Genomic DNA, 22979 nt, shown 5'->3' on the forward strand with positions numbered 1-22979 from the left:
AAGCAGGGTTCCTTCAGTCTGCATGACTTTTATAGAGAACGGGGGGAAAGCTCTAAACAAACGAAACATTTAGCTGGACTGATCATTAATTGCCCGGTGGAACGAATAAACTCCACACATAATCCTCCCATATATCTTTGAATTCACAACACAGTTTGGAGAATAATGCATGTTTGTACAGTAGGCTAAATGACGATGGAAATGTTTCCAATCGCAATTTAAAAGAATCAGAATACGGGTACAGTTAATAATGTTTTCTCATTTCGTGATTTATGATTAATTATTTTAGAATTATTTCATTGAAAAGTAGGCTAGGCAGGGAAATGTTATTTTTGACTTAGTTTAAGTAGCCTAAATGAAAACGGTTGTTCCCAATTTAAAATTACAAGCATAACTCATTATTTTAAACAACATCCATTTATAACACAACAAATCAACTATTGAGTTATGAACTTAAATATCAGCCAGTGCATCTTTCAAATTTTAGTTATAGCCTATATTTTTTTGATTTTCCCTAATACACGCCTGGCTAGTTGTATGCTTTAAATGAAGACAGGAGCATATTAAATGCATGTATTTGTTAATAATTTTCAGGGATAAATGGTTATAAAATCAATGTATCTAATATAATTTGCATATCAAGACATTGAAACATAAAACATTTAAACTTTTATCAATTGCCCAGCCTTAAAACATGTAATTTTGCTTTGGATAATCTTGACACCTCTTCACAGATGCATTCCTATATGAGGAAAAAAAAAAAAAAAAAAACTGTGCAAAAGGCTACAATTAAATGATTATTCTCTTACACAAGTATATTGCGTGTGTGAGGTGCGACTGTGTCAACTAGCGGCCCTGAGCAGACTTTGCCAAGAGTTTTCCACTACTCCAGGACTGGCAGTTTCTCCTGCTCAGCATGTGTGTGTTGAGGCACGGGTGAGATTGAAAAGGATTTTGAACGCAAGTTATTCGTGTACCAAAACCTAAAAAACAGATTATTTTAAATAAAAAGAAAATGGTTGACAGTCCAAGAACAAATAAAACTGAGCATTTGAACAGACGTAGGTAATTTATGCTGACTGGTGTAATTTACTTACCAACAGTTTTTTCACCACTAAACTAAAAGAATCTTAGACAGACAAAGAAGAGTTTATCAATTGCCATAATAAAAGCCCAACAGTTTCCTAACTTCCGTCATCACAGGAACTGCGAGGCTGCGAGCCTTCTCTGCTCCTTTGGCTAACAGACTCTCAAGATAGCCTCTGTCGTCCCTCAGTCTTTGGATCTCCAGCCGAATGGGTTGCAGCTTCTGTACAATAGCCTCGGCCACCAGTTTCTTGTACTCTCCAGTGTCCATACCTTCAGCCAGCTGGACCACCTCCTCCACGCTCTGTGTAGACACAGCCGCATGCATGGAGATCAGGTTTGATACACCTGGCCGACTCTCAGGCTCATAGGTCACTTCAGAAGTCAAGTCAGTCACAGCTCTGCGAATCTTGAAGACAATGTCATCAGGTGTATCGTTCAGGAAGATTGTAGATAACTTTTGGGGGTCTGACTTGGACATCTTAGAAGTTGGATCCCTGAGAGATTTTACCTTTCGAGTGACACCTGAGAGTTAAAAAGCAGGAAAGTTTAAACATTTATTCTGCATTTTTTCAAAAAGGTACAAAAGCTGTCACTGGGACAATACCCTTTTAAAAGGTATATCTTTGCACCAAAAATGTATATAGTAACTAAATGGTACATATTAGAAACATTTTAAAGGGTACCATACCAGTGACAGCTTTTGTTAAAAAAAAAAAAAAAAATTTGAGTTTCCCATTCACTACTGTTAAAAAATTTGGGGTCAGTAATATATATTTCTTAAGCATTTTAAATAATAGCCTACTTTTATTGCAAAATGGCACATTAAGGGTCAATAATGGTCATTGATAGAAATTTTCTGGAACATTATATGTCTATAATAAGACTAATATGCGTTATTACTAATACGTTAATAATAATAACAACAAAATTAATAATATTAATATTAATATTAACACAAAATTAAAAAACACATAATAAAAACACAATTCCCACAAAAATATTAAGCAGCACAAATGTTTTCAGCATTGACAATAAAAAGAATGATAACAAAAAAGAGAAAAAATAAATAATAATGAAGAATGAAGAATTATTTCTGAAGGATCATGCAACACTAAAGAATGCCGAATGCCAGTCTTCACAGGAATACAATTATACTGTGAAATATATTAATATAGAAATGGCTTATTTAAATTGCAAAAATATTTAACACTATTATTTTATTTTTTTTAAAGAGACTACAAATGTGCAGCATATCTCTTTATAAAACTCAATGACACAAAATGTGTCTCAGAGGTTGAATTCAGAAACGCTATGATAGATTTAGTTCAGTAAAGGTTGTCTCTTATTCAAACTGTTAACTACTTATTCAAAACTGTTAACTACTTATTCATTAGATGAACTGGCCCTTTGGGTTTTTTAATGAGAATTGAACCAACAAAAAAAAAATGCTGGAGGAAAGATGTTAGTTAATACAGATTTCTCTGCCTAACCATTTCGATACAAAAGTGATCATAGAACGCAATTTCCGCTTAAAAAAAAAAAAAAAATCAATTTCAGTAAATTAGCATAAAACAGTGACCACAAATCAAAGACTCGTCAGATTGAAATTAAGAATCTCAGGAAACCAAGTGGGTTGTGTAAATATTATTTCTTTGTGAGATCACAACGCAGATGGGCTCTAATGGTCGGATCTTTGAATTGGTTTCAGTGCAATAGATATTGTTTGGCTTCTTCAGCTTTGGCTCTCGGATGCAGGCACAGTCTTCCTTCACATGGAAGTAGAGCGACGTGAACCGGTCCTTTGTGAAGTCACTATAGGGAAACCCCCCAAATCCATTATCACCCCATCACTCAAATAGAGGAGGAAGAGAACATTCCTTTAATCAAAGCGCCATTGCACACATGACTGGTTTCATATTGTGCTTTTATGATGGCGATAATTATAGAGAAAGACTGTAGCTCAAACTGATGATCCAACATGCCTGCCATGTGTGCGCACCGCTTATTATGCGAGGGTACGCTGTTGTGTGAACGTGTAACATACAGAGAGGAAAGCTGGGAGCTTGAGTAGACACTTGAGAGCACTGACTCATTTGTGTGTTCGCTGAATGACACAGAGAAAATTTGTCTTACTTCTCCACTTTTCAGAGTTTGTCCCCAGGTGAAGCTTTACGAGAAAAACAGACTAATTAAAATGGTAGGTTAATGTCATGAGATGAACACAAGAGTTTTTAAACATACTGAGCAGGGCACGAGGCTCGGGGAAGAACTCTCCATACTGGTTGTTAAAGATGCGGGCCAAGTCCTGGGCGAGCTCCAAGTGCTGGATCTGGTCCTCCCCTACTGGCACATGTGTAGATCTGCACAACAATAACATCACTCTCTCTCAAACAAAAAGCTGGGAATATAACCACACTAAGAACAAAACACATCAAGAGCAGAGCCGGTCATACTTGTAGAGCAGAATGTCTGCTGCTTGTAACACTGGGTACGTATAAAGCCCCACACTGCCCTCATTCTTCAGGTTGCTCTTCATCTGCAAGGAAAATAAATGGAGGATTTACCACTGGAAGGACAGAGAGGAAAGTCTGAAATAAATCTAAAGCACCTTTCATTACATTTGGCTGCAACTGTCTGTTTTCTTATTACAATGAGGTCTAACATCAAGCGCCGTCTCAGTGCCCCAGATCGGCCTGAATGAAGGAGTTTTGCCACATTAACGCACACAGGCAGCATCCAAAGGCCACTTTCCGCCACGTTTCACATGCACTCAGCTGTTGAGTAAACAGCTAGGTGTTTTCCCTGCAGCGGTGGAGGCTTCTGGCCGAGCGCTCCGTGAGCAGCAATATAAAAGGGTTGTCCTCTCTGGTTGAATCACAGTCATTATCAAGCCCTGTCTCTTCCTGCCAGGTCCGCCCACCCTCACGACCAGCACAGGAAAACCCTGTCGCCGTGCCACATAGACACCAAACAGAGGAGGGAGGCTTGAATATTTAAGTTGGCAAGTTATCTTCTAGACTAGAGGCTGTAATATGTCACGTCCTTTTATTTAACATGATCACGAGCAGACAAAAATCGGTTTACAGCTGATGAATGCAGCAAAAACAAACATCCTGGAATTACCTTCCATTGAGGCAGGTGCCGTAAACGCGGCATGCTGGTAAGGCAACCTAGGATCCACGAGAGCTCAGCATGTTCAGCGACCTGCACAGATCAATTGTATAATAATTACTTTTTTAAAACAAAAATTGCATGGCATGCATTTCTTTGTTTGATCCATGTATTTATTAAGAAATATATCAAGCGTGCAATTCATTCATGCAATGCTTTGAACAACCTTTTTCTATGAAAAGAGAATGTAAGTACGTTTTGAAATTTCTAAAATTCATTATTGAGAAAATCTGGGTGATACAACTGTCCTGATATTAGAACAACACGATTATGGATGAATTGACAATCAAAAACAAATTTTTAAACAAAGTTCTCCCAAACTATTCTTCCATTTTTCTGAACAACTAAATAAAATAAGATGACATTTACTAAAGGTTCTGATTAATGTTAACTGCTGCAGTCTATTTAAAAAGTTGAATTAATCTGAGTAAATTCTTTTTTTGTTTTTTTACAGTTTAAATGAATGATTCACTCATAAATACTTTACTAGTTTAATTATTAGTCCGTTTTTGTAAATGACAAAAGCTCCTGCAGATCTGCCTGATAGCATGATGAAGAAAAAGCTTAGTTAAATAATTAATCTCCATTACGGAGTTAGAAAAGCATAGTGTGTGTGTCGAGGTCAAGTCTTTTAAAATATCAGATCATTTGATAATAACTTGTCCAAAAAAAATTATTCAGACACCAGATATATTTTTTTACCAGTGGGTGCATGACACTATAGTTCATTTATGTAAGTGAGGATAGCAAAAGGTAAACTGTGACAGATTATACCCAAAATTGTGTACGTGTGTTTGTTTTTGTGAAATATCAGGACACGTGTATAATGACATGGGTATTACAAGGAGAGGGGATATAAAATACAGGTTATACGGTATAAAAACCTAAAGGCCTATGGAATGTCTCCACATTATACAAAAACAAATATGAGTGTGTGTTTGTGTGCGTGTGTAATATTAATTTACAATACATAAACTACATATAAAATAAAATATATTAATCTGTTCCCCACCTTTCACCAGGTGCACAGTAGCACAGTAGGCATCTCTGCATTATTTACCAGAAGTACTCAAACTAGTCTTTCTCTCATTACAAAATCATGAAAGATCTTTTTTGACTCCTATTGTGAAATCTGCAGTTCCCAAAAGAGCTCCAGAAGTGTGCACACACAGATTCGAAAGAAAAATACTCCTCAACATCATTCTGCTTTAGAGAAATAATGTTTATGGGTGCTGCCGCCATTTCATACACTCACATAAGGATTCAGAGGCATCTGAGGTAAACCCCGAGAGGAACGAACATAAAACGTGATTTTATAGCACAGTGCTGAAAGAGATATTTATTACAGTTAGCTAATCTACGTGTGAGGGGGAGCCAGCAGATACAAAGAAGACAGAGATCGTGGCAGATAATTTGATATAGTGGTGGTGGATGTCTCAGATGACTTCATTTGTCAGTTTTGTGCAATCGATTGAGACACAGAAAGAGTTAGTGAAACAATAGAGCACTAAATATAAAAGTGAAATATAAAAGTTTACTTAAAAGTAAATATAAAAGTCGTATTAGTTTAGATTTATACATCGAGTTCAATTACTCGAGTCTGCCAGAAACGTACACACAAGTCTCTCTGTTGTGTGGATGCTAAAAGGAATTTTAGTGCAATTTACCCCAAACACACATACAGATATAACACAAAGCCCTGTACTTAAGATTCGATTGATTTTAGCTTGTCACCATTTTTTCAATGAAGTCAAGTGTTTTCCTTGGGCCAGGGTATTATTTTCACATGTGGAACAGTCTTGTGCTCGTATGTTCGATGGGAGGTCTTCAGTTCTGCCAAGATATGTGGCATGAAGTTAAAATGGAATAAAATCGGGGGGAGTGCGAGTGTGTGTGCGTTTTCACATGCTCGCTGCAAAGTTCTAGTGAGAAAACACACAAAAACCCCACACACTTTCACTCTGCTGCACAACACACACAAACACGCAGAGTTGAAAGCATATCAGGTGGCTGAGAGGAAGAACATGTCCACACTTATTATAGTTACCCCTCAAAAGTTGCTCAATTGGAGAGAAAACGTGCTGTGCAGCTAGCGAGTTGCTGTGCACAGTAAAATCTATTATTATCCTCCTCGTTCTGCTTCATGTGGTCACTTTGAAGTGAACCGTGAAAACGAATCTGTGTGTTTTCCCTATATCCCGAGAATTTGTAGAGATAGCAATCAGTTTGGTAGAATAAGCATTTAAAGCTAGCCTTCATTAAATAAATATTTGGCGATGGAAAATATGTTTTAGCTGACTGCCAGTAGTTCAGCCCAATAAAAGGACCGGACGCCTTTTTAGAATGAGACTTCTGAAGTTATTTGAAAGGTGCCTTATTATTATTTGAAATTTTTTAGGCAGAAGGGATGAACAAAGATCTACGCAGTTAAAAAATATAATATTAGTGGCAGTTATGCATGGTCTAAACTAAGGGATAGTTCATCCCTCATGTAGTCGCAAAGCTGATTACTTTCTTCTGTGGAACACTTTGGACTCCATTGACTTTCACTGTGTGGATAAAAGCAGTCAATCAACATATATTTTGTGTTCATCAGAAGAAAGAAAGTCATAAATGTTTGGAATGACATGAAGCTGAGCAAATGATGACGGGATGACCTGTCCCTTTAATGTGATTTAATACAGGTTGTTTACTTGGAAGCAAGTCTTCAACTTACTTGAGACTGCTGAAAGAGGATGGAGCGAGTCGGGTCAATGCCGCAGGCCAACAGACTTGCAGCCATGTCCAAGATGTTGTCTCGTAGAATTTGAGGGTCTTGAGGCTGGGTGATGGAATGGAGGTCTACGATGCTGTACAGGATTGAACTGTACTCGTTCTGCAAGGACACCCAGCTCTCTAGAGCTCCAAGATAGTTCCCCAAGTGAGGAACACCTGTGGGCTGGATTCCTGAGAAAACCTGACCTTTATGGTGGCTCTGTAGGGAACAAAAAGAGAATAAGATAAAATCGATTTATATGAAAGATAAACAGTAATGGGAGAAAAAAAGACGGCATAAAAGTGAATGTAACAAAATTTGGTGGTGCACCTACAGGAAGAAAGGGGACGCCTTACACAGTTTTATAAATGTTATCAAAGCGATAAATCCGAAGTATGTCTCACACTAACAGAGCACCCTACCGGGTGAGAGAGTGCTAGAGCGGAACCGCTCCACAGCCAATGAAAACACTCCACAGTTCACAGCCAGCCAATAGCAGCTTTTAAGAGTGACATAGTTGTGGAATAACAATCACAGTAGTGGTCCTACCCGAAACAGCAATAGAAGAAAGCAGTGCGATGTTGTAAACCCATAAAGCATATTAAAGATTAGAAAGAATAAAACAAAGAGCTCATTTTAAAATGCTTGGACAGCCCCTCCTTCTTAGTGTTTATAAAAAAGTGAGATATTCTCACTGACTTCTGGACAAATATTATGTTACTAGCAGGCCTAGATGAGCCAGGTTCTGACGATGGTTTGAGGCAGTCATTTCAGGCGAGTTGAAGATTACAGGGGGTTACATATACCTAATAAGCTTTGGGGAAAAAACTCACTTTTAAAACTCCCAAATAATCTAGTCTTTAAGAAAAGATTAACATTAAAATATAAAATACTTAAAAAGGGAAAACATGCTTGAATTAAAAAAAAGTGTTGACACCTGCATCACATGTATGAGGTAACTTATACATATACATAGGGCCCATATACAATCGGAGATCTATGGCTGATCTGAAATCAGTTTGGCTTGAGGGAAGCCTATAGCCAAGGGAATACAATCACTGATCCAGTGTCATTAGCTAGTTAGCCTATAAAAAGGGAAGGAGAAGGCTATTTATGCCATTACTGGGTGAGTAATTGCAGTGCAGTGGCCCGAATGCACAGGGCCTCTCTGAGGTGTCAGAAGTGATTTGGGGCAGAACGGAGCCTGGTTCATGTGTGTTCTCACCTTGCGCTGTTCCCCTCTTCCCCTCCGGCCGATCATTAACCATCCAGACATGGTAATGGTGTCATTTGAGACAATCACACATAAGCTGAAACAACACTAGTCCCAAATACCGAAGGAATAATCAGCATATCGCACCTCCCATCTACCGACAAGAAGGAATGTCTGAAAAATCAGATTCTTATATAGAAATTTTTTTAGCAGCTGGTGTGATGATGGGGGAATTTTATTCAATAGGTACATTACACAGTTTCAATTTTCAACTTCACTCTTCATTATTTATCCATGGTGTATGAATGGTTTTAACTATAGTGACATCAGTTAAACAATACAGAATTTCCTAATTCCGCTATCTTTATATGTGTTTATTTACATATGGCTGTTTTGTTGATGCCATAAATAAAAAATACAACCGCATTTATCAAATTTCCTTGTTTAGTCTAACGTCAAAGGAGAAAGCCTGTATATTTTATACACTGTACAATACATGCATTTATGTAATTTGATTTCATAGTGAAATAACTAACCTGAAATGTAAGTCTTGAGGCTCTAAATTGTCATTTGTAAATGTGTCGAGAATAAACAATGCTTAAGCCAAATGCAGCATCCCTGTTGATTTAAAGTATAATGTGAGATAAATACTTTAATTTTACAAATAAAATCATGGCACATTATACTATTCCCATTCTAACCTACAGTTATCTCACCCATTTACTCAAATGTACTGAACTTGCTCTCTCTCCTCAGCTGTCCCACCAGCACAAACCCTTTCTTGATAACACCTGGCAAGAGCAGTTACTTCTCTCCTAATGTTTTACACTGACAAACACAAAACTGTTGTACCACAGTGCAGCAAAGTAGAAAAAAATCCTACAGGTCTAACATATGGAGTACACATTAAACCACATGAGTGTGTGTGCAAGCTGATAGGGTTACATAGTACACCTACGATCCCTGTTCTTACACTCATGTAGGCACTTTGTAGGAGTATTTAATTGTAAGTGTGTCTGTGTGTGTCCTGTAGTTGCAGGATAGAGTGAGAAAGTCTAGAAAAAACTAGATATAGCTATTATACAGTGGGGCAAAAAAGTATTTAGTTATCCACCAATTGTGCAAGTTCTTTCACTTAAAAATATGAGTGAGCCCTGCAATTTTCCTCATAGGTACACTTCAACTATGAGAGCCAGAATGAGAAAGAAAATTAAAATAATAATAATAATAATAATAATAATAATAATAATAATAATAATAATAAAATCACATTGTCTGGTTTTTAAAGAATTTGGTCAATTGAATTGATCAATAACAAAAGTTAATCTCAATACTTTGTTATATACCCTTTGATGGCAATGACAGAGGTCAAACGTTTTCTGTAAGTCACCACATTGCTTGTAGTTTGGCCCATTCCTACATGCAGATCTCCTCTAGCCTGGATGCCAGCCGAACTTAGCCCCGCCCCTACAACATTTTTAGGTCGGGCAGTTCGGTCTAGCCTTGCTCCATAGAGGAGTGATTATCTCCGAACAGAAACTGTTCGGACCAATGAAATCATCAGGGCGGGCTTTAGACGATGACGGACAGATGATAAACAGTAACGTAATCATGCACGTCATCAAAGGGGCTTGGATTTTATTTGTTCAAATTTTAAACGGAGAGCTTGTTTGTATATGCATTCACCTTTACAATTTTCTCAAAAATGATGATCATGTTGGGTAAGTACTCTGTGTATCCTGAAATATTTTTTTTTTACAACACCGGCAAAAATTGTTTATTTCAGCTTGCGTGCAGACGGGGTGCAGACGGGGACGACAAAACCCGCCAACTACTAGCCCTAAACAATAGCTTCTCCGGGGGTTCTCTGGGGGAAAAAATAGTGTTTGGGGGTAAAATGTGTGTTATTTTGGCAAGGTTGCCTGCTAAAATTCCCATTCATGGATCTATACATCGCATAGGGGCCTAATAGTTGCTTCAACCCACGGACATAGAAAACAACCCATGGAAAAAAAAGCAGACATGGCAACACAGTGCAGTTGAGCTCTGTTGACGTCGCTTCATTGCTCTGATTGGTTGTAGGTCTATCCAATTGAGGTCTTTCCTGGTTCGGTTGAAATACGCCCCATAATCACAACCCAATGGAGCAGTTTCAGACTCATATTCTGACTAGAAGAGTATGACCATGTGAGGCTAGATCTCCTCCTTTGCAGAAAAACAGCCCCAAAGCATGAGGTCTCCACCCCCATACTTCACAGTAGGTATGGTACAACTCAGCATTCTTTCTTCTCCAAACACGACAAGTTGAGTTTTTACCAAAAAGTTATATTTTAGTTTCATCTGACATTCTCCTAGCCTGACAAGCCAGACCCACATCAAGATGTTTGGTCTGGAAACTCACCATTGACAGGGCTCAATCCGAGGGGCGGGATAAACTGTTGTCTTTCAAACTCCCTCTGCACGCGATAGGATAGCGCTACACCAACCGGAGCAACGACGGTGAAGGGGAGCTCGCAGACTGATTAAACATTCGCTGTACCCGGTCGGCTAAACTCCAAACACATCTTCCCTTTTTAAGAATGACTTCAGTGCCGCTCTTTGTTCTTTTCTCAGAGGAAAGCTTAACTCCAAGTCTTCCGGAGGCGCAGGCAGAGCTGATTCGAAAGACCGCCGCCGTTAGCCAGTTTCTGTGTTACTAGAAGCACGCAAACGCAACTCGGCTTTCGTCATTATGGCCCCGCCCGCCGACTCTATACACGATGTGATTGGGCCATCCAGATTCTGAGGAATACAGCTCAGATAGGAATTGAGAGTTGCTAGACCACACTTGCGGGCAAATTAAATTTGCTGCCGCTAGGGTGCGTCTAGATTTCTAGGCTAACATTCTCCCAGTCCTCTTCTGGATCATCCAAATGCTCTCTAGCAAACTTCAGATGGGCTCAGACATGCACTGGTTTAACCAGGGGGACATGTCTGGCACTGCAGGATTTGAGCCTCTGGTGGCGTAGGGTGTTACTGATGGTAGCCTTTGTTACTTTGGTCCCTGCTCTCACAGTTGATTTCTTCACACCAAGCCTGTCAAGCCAGTCTTACCAGCCTGGTGCAGGTCTACAATTTTGTTCAATTTGAATCTTGGCCAATTTTAATAGTTGGAGTTTGGACCCTGACAGTTTAAGGTTGTGGACAGGTGTCTTTTATACTGATAACGAGTTCAAACAGGTGCCATTAAAACAGGTAACGAGTGGGGGAAAGAGGACCCTCTTAAAGAAGAAGTTACAGGTCTGTGAGAGCCACAAATCTTGCTTTTTTGTAGGTGACCAAATATTTATTTTCTACCATAATAATTTGCAAATACATTTTTTTTTTTATTCGGCCTCTCGTAGTTGAAGTGTATCTATGATGAAAAGTACAGGCCTCTCTCAACTTTTTAAGTAGAAGAACTTGGACAATTGGCTGACAAAATAGTTTTTTGAATAATGAATAACACTGTTTTTTCAGTCTACTGCTAGTGCGTGGAGGTCCAGAGTATTTTGGGTGATTCAATCTCAGGTGGTTCAAAAATAGTAAAATTCTGCATGTTAACCAAGTACAATAAAAATTAAAATCTGGTGGGTTTGCAATACGTATTAGTAGTAGACACAGGCCAAGAATCGCCATTTGACCAAATTAGATGGACTGACACTTTTCTATCAACATAGTGAAAATTCAGCTCCAAGGCCACCATTAGAAAAAAACAAATGAATACTAACACTTAAATCTTCATTGTGAACAGATTAGGTTCGCTGTAAAAAATTATAATATAGTATTTTGCAATTATACTAAAGGTTCTCATTCTCGAAAGGACATTTCTAAGAGTGTTTTTCAAACAGGATCAGAGCAAAGAAAAAAATATATAAATGCATGACTACATGCAACTTATAGCTTATCAGCTTTTTAAAAACACTTTTCATATATTTTGTTGGCAAAGGCTGTCATTTTTTGTCTGTCACTTAAAAAATTAAAAAAAAAAAAAACTTAAAAACTTTTAAAAGGTTTTATTTTTATAGGCATTTTATTCACAGTTTTATTCACTAGCCATTGCTATGCACACACTGTAAAAAAATTGTTCCACCTAATTAAAAAATTAAGTTCAGCTGCTGCCTTAAATTAAGTACAATCAAACTGTCTGTACAAGTTATTTACAAGTAATTTTCAACTAATTTTCTTTTAAAATATTGTCTAGTTGTCTCTCATATACTAGCCTACTAATGACAACTAAAAAATAAAAGTTAAAGTAATTAAAAATAAGTTGTCATTAATTACAGATCATATAATTTTTACAGTGAAGAAACATTCCCCATGAAACGATAAGAACCTAAAGAGCCAACAAGACCTTGATGAAACAGACAGCCTAGCTGGACTCTGACATCCTGACAGAGACGGCCATCTTTGCATGCCAATTCCAACATTACCTTTCAGCACCCTTTATGGTTCTGCAGGAAAGCATCAGCAGCTCAGTAAATGTGGAGAAGCTCTCCACAGGAGCTGATATCAGAGCGGGAGCGTGAGGCCGTTTCTGAACGGCACCTTTGACCCTCCCGCCCCAGTCCATTTGTCCCCCACTAAGCTTCAGACACACAGAACCTACTGTTACTGTGTCTATCAGTATCGCCTCACTCACCCTATTAAAACAGACATCACGCTGAACAGCAGAAACACATGCCTTAATCCTGCCACTCTCCGCTGGGCTACCCAACAAAGCCCCGCTTTGGTGAAGTATAGAGCAGAAAATCATTTTTATGCACCTCCCTGTACCTGAAACGGTGGGGAATATGTTTCTTTGCCATACCGAAACACACTCAGCTTGAAGCAAAGTGCGAACGGCTGAAAATAAAATAGGAACGAGGCCTGTTTTTAGGGGGAAACACATTAGAGAAAGCATGAGTGACAAAGCCAAAAAAGCAGCGAAAGAATGAGCAGGAGACAGAGCTAAAGAAGAGGTATTTTGTGGGGAGGAGGGCGGTGTACAGGAGGTGGCAGGGGGGCAGGAGACGGAGCGTTTGATTAAATCTGCGGTTGACGTTTCGGACAGGTGAGATTGATGAGGTTCCTCTACGCTTCACACTGTGCAGAGAGCGCAGGGAGAGGAACAGAAACTCGCAGTGTGGAGAGCCAGGGCTGGGGGCCCTCTCACACCGTGGGGTCCCCGGCCTGATTAATGGGGCTGGAGTCCCTTCAAAAACAGCGCTCCCAGCAGAAAGGGCCGCACCGCGCTCCAAAAATAACCAGGACAAGACAGACGCTCCACTACGGACCGCGGCTCGGAGGCCAAACCCTGAACCGTTTAGGACCAATCGCTTTTGTTTCACTACAATCCTCCCTCTGCTGATCGCATTACATATTAAAAGATAGGTTACGCTTAGTCTGACATGAAATATAATTATTTGAAAGTTACACAGAAAAGGCTGCCGAGATCTTAAACCAAAACCCAATGCCTGGCATGGAGAATGATAAATGTCTTGCATGGATTATATTGCGATATTTGAACACTCTTTATAAACTACACTAAGCAAATAAAGGACAAATCCACTTCAGCCTTTTTTTCCTTTTGAGCCTCGACAGGAAAAGCACAGAGGCGCTAGCCTACTAATGACAAATTAAACACATAAAAGTCATAACGAAGCAGAAATAACCTGCACACACCTCATAAATTTATCAATGTGTAATTATGGTAACACTAAGGAACTCCTGAGCCAGAGTTTTTTCTCCTTGTTCCCTCTCATTTCCTGCAGAGCTGACTGTTGGTTTGAGCACAGCCCAGAAGCTTGATACCAGATAGTGGGTGCAATTCAATTAACTACGTCATATTTTCTGTTACCATAAGTCCAGAGGGTATGGCACAAAACTCCAGCACTGCTCTACAAGAATTTAGAGCCAAAATACACTAAATTATCAAAAATATTATGAGCGCTAGAGGGGTCTAGAGGGGTTATTCAGCACATATTGCGTTCATCCTTCAGAATGATGAACTGAATTACACAGTAGAGTGTAAAATAAAGTGCTTAGCTGACATGTAAAAACAAATTGTGTAATTAATAAATAATAATCAGGCCCAGCTCATGTGCACCTCCTTTGCTACGGTTTCCTCTCCGGGCGGCTCTGGGAGTAGGTTTAATGGTTTTAGCTGACATGAGAGTTAGAGCATTTAGACCTGAAGAAGAATTAAGAGTCGTTTCCTTTTTTTGCAACACAAGGCTGAGATGACTGATATCAGCCATTAAGACCACAGGCGATTAAGGGCCGGATAGGGAGCGTCATGTTTTATAACACAGCCTGGAGCGAAGGCCCACTGCATCCTGCTGCCTCCTCATGCTGCAACGTATGGAAGGATAATCAGGGAAGTTTCAGGATGTGACTGGAACAAAAGCTTAAAAGTGACACGAGTTTTATTATCTAAATAACTGCATAAACTATTTACCCAACAGGGGTATTTCAGCAGCTCCAGAAACAAAACTAACACAGAGTGAAAGGTTAATGCTGAATTTAATTAGCATTTTTTTGTCAAAACTTGCTGATTTTGGTGAGAAAATGTAAGCGAAGCTCCATTTATTTGCTTGCCAAGTGGATTGAGACCCTTTTTGACATTTTATAAGTTAATACTTTACATTTGCATGCATAGATTGCATTAAATTTCCCTCCCACTTATACCACACAACCTTCCTTTGCCGGGAATACACTCCATGTTTTGAAGCACATCACACCTAGCAGCATTGTGAATATCGGCATTAGCACGCAGTCCCCGACATTTGGAGAAAATTAAAACAAATGAAAACCAACACCTCATTTCAAATGTTGTTCCTGGTAATAAAGGACTGCTGGGATGGTTTTTGACGTCTTTCTGTAACCTCACTCCCACAGTCGCAGCGCTCTGCACTTTAGCGTCCCAAACGACACGCTGCCTGTAGTTAACAAAACAGAGACTGGCTGCCAGCGGTGGATGCACATTCCTACACGGCAAGTGTGCAGAAGCCATCAAATAAAACCTGGTTGTCAATCAAGTCAAGGCAGTGGGGGCTTCACATGCTCAGTAAAAGGCTCAACAGTTATAATTTACTGTGCTTAGGTCCAGTTAGGATTACATACACTTAGGGAACTGCATTGTTAATTAACAGTTCCTTAACATACTCCAGTTCACTTTGAGTACCGGGATTCCCTTACAGAAAAAAAGGCTGTTATGGCTGTTAATCAGTGTTATTTTAGGATGGTTCATTCTAACAGTGAGACATGGCTAATTGAGCAAGAATTAGCAAGTGAGTTTTGCAAAGAGGGTCTAGATAATCTATATAAAAGTGATATAGGTTTAATCTTTAATAAATAATACGTCAGCCTGTAATACAAACCTCATTCCCAAAAAGTTGGGACACTGTACAAATTGTGAATAAAAACAGAAGTTTCAAATTTCAATATTTTATTCAGAATACAACATAGATGGCATATTAAATGTTAAAACTGAGAAAATGTATAATTTTAAGGGGAAAATAAGGAAAATATTTTAAAGGGATAGATGAATTTCTTTCTTCAGCTGAACACAAGGGAAGATATTTTGAAGAATGTTAGTAACCAAACAGTTAACTGGAGCCATTGACTTACATAGTATGAAAAAAAAATACTATGGAAGTCAATGGTTCCAGTTAACTGTTTGGTTACTTACATTCTTCAAAATATCTTCCCTTGCGTTCAGCTGAAGAAAGAAATTCATACAGGTTAGAAACTACTTGAGGGTGAGTAAAGGATGACAGAATTTTCATTTTAAAGTGAACTATCCCTTTAAATTTCATGGCATCAATACATCTCACAAAAGTTGGGACAAGGCCATGTTTACCACTGTTTGGCGTCCCCTCTTCTTTTTATAACAGTCTGCAAACATCTGGGGGACTGAGGAGGCAAGTTTCTCAAGTTTAGGAATAGGAATGTTGTCCCATTCTTGTCTAACAGGCTTCTAATTGCTCAACTGTCAAATGTCATATTTGTTGCATCTTCCTCTTCATGATTCACCAAATGTTTGGGTGAAAGATCTGGACTGCAGGCTGGCTATTAAAGTACCCAGATCCTTCTTCTACACAGCCATGATGTTGTAATTGATGCAGTATATGGTCTGGAAATGTCATGTTGGAAAATGCAAGGTTTTCCTTGAATGAGACACACAGACTCATGCAACCCTATACCATCAGAGATGCAGGCTTCTGAACGGAGCGCTGATAAAAACTTAGGTTTTGACCTGAAGAGCAGGGGTTCCCAACCACGTTCCTAGAGGACAACCAACAGTGCATATTTTGCATGTCTCCTTTGTCTGACACACCCACATCAGGTTTTGGAATCACTACTAGGAGGATGACCTGAATCAGGTGTGTTTGATTGAGGAGACATGCAAAATCTGTACTGTTGGTAGGCTTCCAGGAACGTGGTTGGGAACCACTGCTATAGAGTTTTAGCCGGCAATGGTGAATGGCACGTGGATTGTGTTCACCGACAATGTTTTCTCAAAGTATTCCTGAGGCCATGTTGTGATTTCCATTACAGTAGGATTCCTGTATGTGATGAAATGCCGTCTAAGGGCCAGAAGATCATGGACATCCAGTATGTTTTTCCAGCCTTGACCCTTACGCACAGAGATTGTTCCAGATTCTCTTAATCTTTGGATGATATTAGGCACTGTAGTTGATGATAACTTCAAACTCTTTGCTATTTTTCTCTGAGAAACTCCTTTCTGATATTGCTCCACTATTTTTTACCGCAGCATTGGGGGAATTGCTGATCATCTGCCCATCTTGACTGTTCCTTATATGTACATTTAACTTTTCTGGCCTCTTATTGCTACCTGTCCCAACTTTGGAATATGTATCCCTCATGAAATCCAAAATGAGCCAATATTTTACATGACATTTCAAAATGCCTCACTTTCAACATCTGATGTTATCCATATTCTATTCTTTTTTATTCACAATTTGTACAGTGTCCCAATTTTTTTTGAATCGGGTTTGTACATTTTCTGTCAAATACTAAGGAATATTGCAGTATAAATTAATGATCCATACACATCATTATTTTTAAATTAATGTGCCCTCATAAATTTAATTCAAAACAACTCAGGCATTAAAACAACTTTAACATTATACACATCTGATGGTCTAAAATTGCTTCAATGTTCAAACGGGCAGGCCTTAAAACACATAGGTTACAATTGACAAAGTTTTGGAGAGGTAGTAAAATCTTTGCGTGGCAGGGTGAGCTGCCACAAAACCTGCCAGGACTTGAAGGAAGCCGCCAAAAAACCCATCACTGCTTAAGGCAGCTCCTCTAAAACCTGCCAGTGCTGGAGGCAGCTGCCAGTCCGGTAGATGCGTGTGGACGAATGGACAACGCTGTTCTTTTTTCACAATATGCAATTCCACCGTTTTTACACAAACTACAGTACGCGAGAGCCTCTACACAATAGGTCAATATTCACACCACTTATCAAACGCATTTCTCCTAGCTGCCTCAAGATTTTTCGCTGTTCAACAGCTGCGTTTGATGTACGAAAGCAACATACAGTAGTGCTATCGTCCTTATTTTACTTATTTGCGACCTGCACATGTATTTTAATCTACTTAATTGTCTGTAATGGAGCGTGCATCCCATCACCTGTAGGTAAGCAACGCGCCTGCCTCGCAATCTCTCACCGTGGAGATCCACTTTTGCGACACGACTGAAGCATGATGTTGTGATGCTTCCCCTCATTTGTGCGTTCAAATCGGTTCAAATGCAGCGCTGCCTTCCCGGAATGCTGTGCTGAAGCGTTAAAGTCGCTTAACGTCACCCATAGGAATAAAGATGATCTCCACCTTCATAATTTTACAGCTGCTAGACCTAGATAGATGCAGGAGAGCAACAGATAGTGCAATCATGGACTTATTTACCACGTTAACATATTTTACAGCGCTATTTTTGTTTGTAGTAAGAGCACGCATCACGCCTGCCCCGCTTGAGATCTCACTGTTTCACAGCTCCTTAAAGGGTTACTACAGCGATTAGCAAATGGCTTTGTATCAGTAGAAACCCTGGAGTATATTCAAATGATTGTGCTTTCCCCCCTCATATCCCCCTGAGACAAGAGATTTATGCATTTTATTTCTGGAAAAATTCCTCCTATGATGCAAATTGACGATATTTGCATCATAGGAGGAATGTTTGGCCAAAGGCTAAAGACTACAGCCAGCAGAGGGAGCCATTTCCGCATGTTTTGAACCCGCGAATGGGGAATGGGAGACATTACACTCAGAGCTCAGCTCGGTGAGCTATGGTGAGCAATGTAAGTCTTTTAACTTCTCAAATTAATTTCTATGAAAGTTAAGCTTGCAAAGGCAGGAACTGAAACGCGCCAGACTGAACTCGCGTTGTGAATGTATGCCGCGAGTGTAGTCGCGATTACCTCAGCTCTCATCACGAGAGCTCAACTCATTTATCTCACTCCTGCAGTTAGTGCTCTGAGACTCGCGCAGTGACTCACTCATTATATTGAACAGACACGTTCAGTTTTTAATTGTAGTGTCTTCTCCACCTCAGTCACAGTAATCCAGTAGCGGTGGCTTTGGGAATGGCCTCACGGGGTAGAGAACCATTCTGGGAATTGTAGTCTTTCATCCCCATGAGACAAAAATACTTTTCTGTCTTTTCTCAGTCTAGAAAGCACCAAATTCAAAAATAATTTCACATTTATACTACATTGATGACCCAGTTTAAATACAGATTCATCTTCCCAGCGCTGAAGTACCCCTTTAACTTAGAACGATGCAGGAGAGCAGCACATTGTGCAATCTTGGACTTATTTACCACTTCAATAATTTATTTCCGCTATTTTTGCAAGTAAAAGAGTGTCGTCATTTAAGTGTCGCGCCAGCCACAACTTGCGTCTCGCCTGCCTCAAGATCTCTCACTGTTTTACAGCTGCCCTAGATCTTATTTTTTATTTTATTTTATTTTATTAAATATACACAAGACTGAGAAATTGACAGCATTTTTATTCGAAAATAATAAAAGAGAGAGGAACAATATTTAGAATTTGTTTGTGAAAAAAGAACAGCGTTGTCCTTTCGTCCACACGCATCTACCGGACTGGCAGCTGCCAGTCAGGTTTTAGAGGAGCTGCCTTAAGCAGTGATGGGTTTTTTGGCGGCTGCTTTCAATCCTGGCAGGTTTTTGTGGCAGCTCCCCCTGCCACTCAAATATTTTACTCCCTCTCTAAAACTTTGTCATTTATAACTTATGTGTTTTAAGGCCTGCCCGTTTGAACATTGAAGCAATTTTAGACCATCGGATGTGTATCATGTTAAACTAATGCCTGATATGTTGTAACAAAGGAACACTCATACAGACAATAACTCGCACATCACGTGAAAATCGCCCGCAGAAAGGAGTGCAGAAACTCAGTCACTGCACAGTTGCTCACTACTTCACACGCGCGCACACACACACACACACACTCTCATTAATGCATTTAAATAAATGTAATGCTAATTTATCTGTATCTGATGTACAACAAACAGAAATATGTAAGAAATGTTACAACCCACAGACAATAACTGCGTAAAGTGAGTTGTTTCCTTTAAGTATTTTAAAATAACAAAGAAAATCACATTTTCATTAAAATAATAATATCCCACCTTTAATAAAGAATCCCCAGTACAAACCTTATCAGTGAACCATGAGGGTAAAAAATAGCAAAATCGTTCATTCATCTTAATTGTTTAATTAATCGAGATTTTGATTTTAGGTCAAATAGTTCCATTCCCTAGCTCTGAATGATAGACTTACAGTCTTTACAATGGCAAGCACTGTATAAAGGTTTAGATCAGGGGTGTCGGGACTCTGTCCTGCAGAGTTTAGCTCCAACTTGCCTTAACACACCTGCCTGTAAGTTACTAGTAAGACCTTGATTAGCTTTTCGGGTGTGTTTAACTGGGGTTAGAGCTGAATTTTGCAAGACAGTGGCCCTCTGGGAGCAGGACTGGACACCCCTAGTCTAGATCAAGTCATTTTCAGAAATCAAAACTTTCAAAACAGTTTTTAAGAGTGTGTCTACTAGATAACCCCTGCTTCAAAACAAAAGTTAAACTGCTGCAAAACAGTTCCACATCTATATTTTATGGAATCATGAGATACTATTGATGTTGTTGTTGTTGTTGTTGTTGTTGTTACCACATAAAAAGTGAAAGATTCTTGGACCTTTTTTCTGGAGAAGAAGTGTTTTTGAAGGCTTTTATGCTCACCAAGGCTGCATTAAAAAATGGTGTAAAAACGGTTATATTATGATATAGCCATTAATCCAGTCTTCACTGTCACATGATCTTAAATAACATTCTATATTCTAATAATAATTTAAAAAAAAACTGAATCATCTGAATAATTTCTGATAGTCTGAGTGCATAAGCTACCCTTCTGCAGCACTGATTTACTGCGGTTAACAACCAAGATGCATAATAACGGCATGTTATATGTAATCATGACTAAATAAATCTTACTCCCAGTAATTTACATAATATCAAACTATTTTAGACATTTAAAAAACTTTAGCTAGACACTTACAACTGACACTTACAAGACTCTTTTTAAACAATGCCGTTATAAACATTGGCCTATATTTAACACGACTGTGTGCTACTGTAATGTGTTTAGATTGACAGTTACCGGATACTTTGCATTGCATTAGGTCTCTGCTGAAGGTGAACCATGTAACAGATCCGTAAAGCTGTTTAACTGGCAAACAACTAAATGTCAAAAAGAAATGTCCTTCTTACCGTTGTTCCCGTCGCTTTCCCAGCTTTAAATAATCTTCGATAGGAATTACTCTTGTGAATAAAACGAAAGACAGATTTCACGTTACAATTCATGGAGAGCGCCATCTTGAATTATACATAAACACACACGTACGGTGTCCAATAAGGGACATACGTTCAAAACAAGTCGGTAACTCGCTCCTATTTCAGAAGGAACTGCCCATGAAATTCTAGAAATCCCTGAGCCTAGGGGCTTGTGTAGACCTTAATCCGCCCCTGCATATCACAAGGTATGTTGAAAGATGAAGTACAAATTACTGACGTGTATCATTTCGTGTAGCCTATTTGCTCAAACGCGGGGAAAAAACTTAAATAAAACAAGCTAGTAAACAATGTCACTTAATGTCATTTACCTCAGGGAAGCAATACAAGCAGCCTAGAAAAAAGTAACTACACAGAGGAGACTTTTGATAAATATATGGACATTAATTACATATTCATTAGGCATACTGCTGTTGTTCAAATTCTATATTTCACCAACAAATTGAAGCAGAAATTAAAACATGTTGTTATTAAAAAGTTGATATAAAATCGGCTTTAGGTGTAGGCCTAATTTAAATGTTTGTACAGCTCGGTAGTATTCGATTGTTGATTATTAAATACATTTGATCAATTGTTAAATTAAATTAATTTTAATTTCTGGTTTCAAAGTTCATCCTCAATTAATTTCGGTACCGCCTACAAATGTATTTACATGGGAATTTCAAACGCAATTTTTTTTTTTTTTTTTTTACAGTTCATTATAAACATCTAAATTACCAGGTTTCATGCAAGTCAAAAATGTAATTGAATCTGCATATCAACAAATTACATCAAAGAAAGGAAATTATTTTTGTTGGATAAAGTAGAAAAAAAATGTGGGTTAGATAAAGTAGAAATTAATTACAAATGCATTTTATAACTTTTTTGCAGTGTACATTTTAATGTGCCACCCTAGGATTTTTTTAATCTCCCCTCTGGCTACCCCACTCCAAATTTCCTGGAGGCGCCACTGAGCATAAGTGACTTCTTTCAAAACAAAAAAAAATATTATGAATAGGCCTATCTATATGTATACACACGTGACAATAAATTATAAGATTACTTCCTTGAAGTGACCATGGCATGGCCTGTAGGTCTCCTCTTTGCTATACACTGTAAAAAAAAAAAGAAAATTAAATAAAAATAAAAAAGTCACAGCTTGAAATTTGTCAGTACAATCGGATGTTTAAGTTATTTCAATTAGATTAAGTTAAACTGACTTAAAAAAGTGAGTTGCATTTATATTTAAAAAAAGTTTAACATTTATTAACTTATTTTGATGAGACAATGTAAAAACACAGGTCATCATTATTTATTGAACTGACATATTTTTTACAGTGTACTTCGCTATAGAGGGTTGTTCACTTTTGTTTGGAATGTATGTACAAATGGCATTCCCTTCCTAAAGGGCACACAAACACTGTTCACCAATTAGTGTTTACCACATCAAAATTACTTAAAGGGATAATTCACCTAAAAATGTTAATTCTGTCATCATTTATTCACCTTCAATATGTTCCAAACCTCTGAATTTCTTTCTTCTGCTGAACACAAAAGAAGATATTTTTAAGAATGTCTGTAACCAAACCATTGATGAGCAATGTTGACTTCCACAGTATTTAAAAAAAAAAAAAGTACATAAAAGTGAATGGAAACTGAGACTTGTGCTTCAAAATTACATAGGCCTACTCTCTTGAGTAGGTACTTATTTGGAATAAGTAATTACTTACTTATACATAACTGCTAAAAAGTATGTTCTATATTGTATGAGAAATGTAATCTGGACATACTACTTTCCAATATTTTCATTATCATGTCACCTAGCAGTTGCGTCGCTTGACCTCCATTCACTCTCCTGTAGCCTAATGGGATAGTA

At 38.5% G+C, this 22979-nt stretch overlaps 1 protein-coding gene across 1 annotated transcript; it reads right to left on the reverse strand.

Moving 5' to 3' along the window:
- Positions 1-8: 8 nt before the first annotated feature.
- wars2 (tryptophanyl tRNA synthetase 2, mitochondrial) lies at positions 9-21183 on the reverse strand. The gene is made up of 6 exons (XM_067444988.1): positions 21044-21183; positions 6977-7234; positions 4213-4293; positions 3543-3625; positions 3331-3449; positions 9-1611 (listed from the first exon to the last, which is right to left on the reverse strand). Exons 1-6 carry the CDS (start codon positions 21146-21148, stop codon positions 1154-1156), a joined length of 1104 nt encoding a protein of 367 aa, XP_067301089.1. The 5' UTR covers positions 21149-21183; the 3' UTR covers positions 9-1153.
- Positions 21184-22979: the final 1796 nt, after the last annotated feature.

This window comes from Pseudorasbora parva, chromosome 5 (genome assembly GCF_024679245.1).
Source record: "Pseudorasbora parva isolate DD20220531a chromosome 5, ASM2467924v1, whole genome shotgun sequence".
Taxonomy (NCBI): domain Eukaryota; kingdom Metazoa; phylum Chordata; class Actinopteri; order Cypriniformes; family Gobionidae; genus Pseudorasbora; species Pseudorasbora parva.

What these genes read in the sequence shown, in the direction of transcription:
- wars2 (XM_067444988.1), bottom strand. Translation starts at nt 21,148, where the DNA reads ATGGCGCTCTCCATGAATTGTAACGTGAAATCTGTCTTTCGTTTTATT. An exon ending in TCCTCTTTCAGCAGTCTCAA is followed by an intron (nt 4,294 to 6,976) that starts GTAAGTTGAAGA and finishes TGATCTGTGCAG; the next exon opens with GTCGCTGAACATGCTGAGCT. An exon ending in CGAGCCTCGTGCCCTGCTCA is followed by an intron (nt 1,612 to 3,330) that starts GTATGTTTAAAA and finishes TTTAACTCTCAG; the next exon opens with GTGTCACTCGAAAGGTAAAA.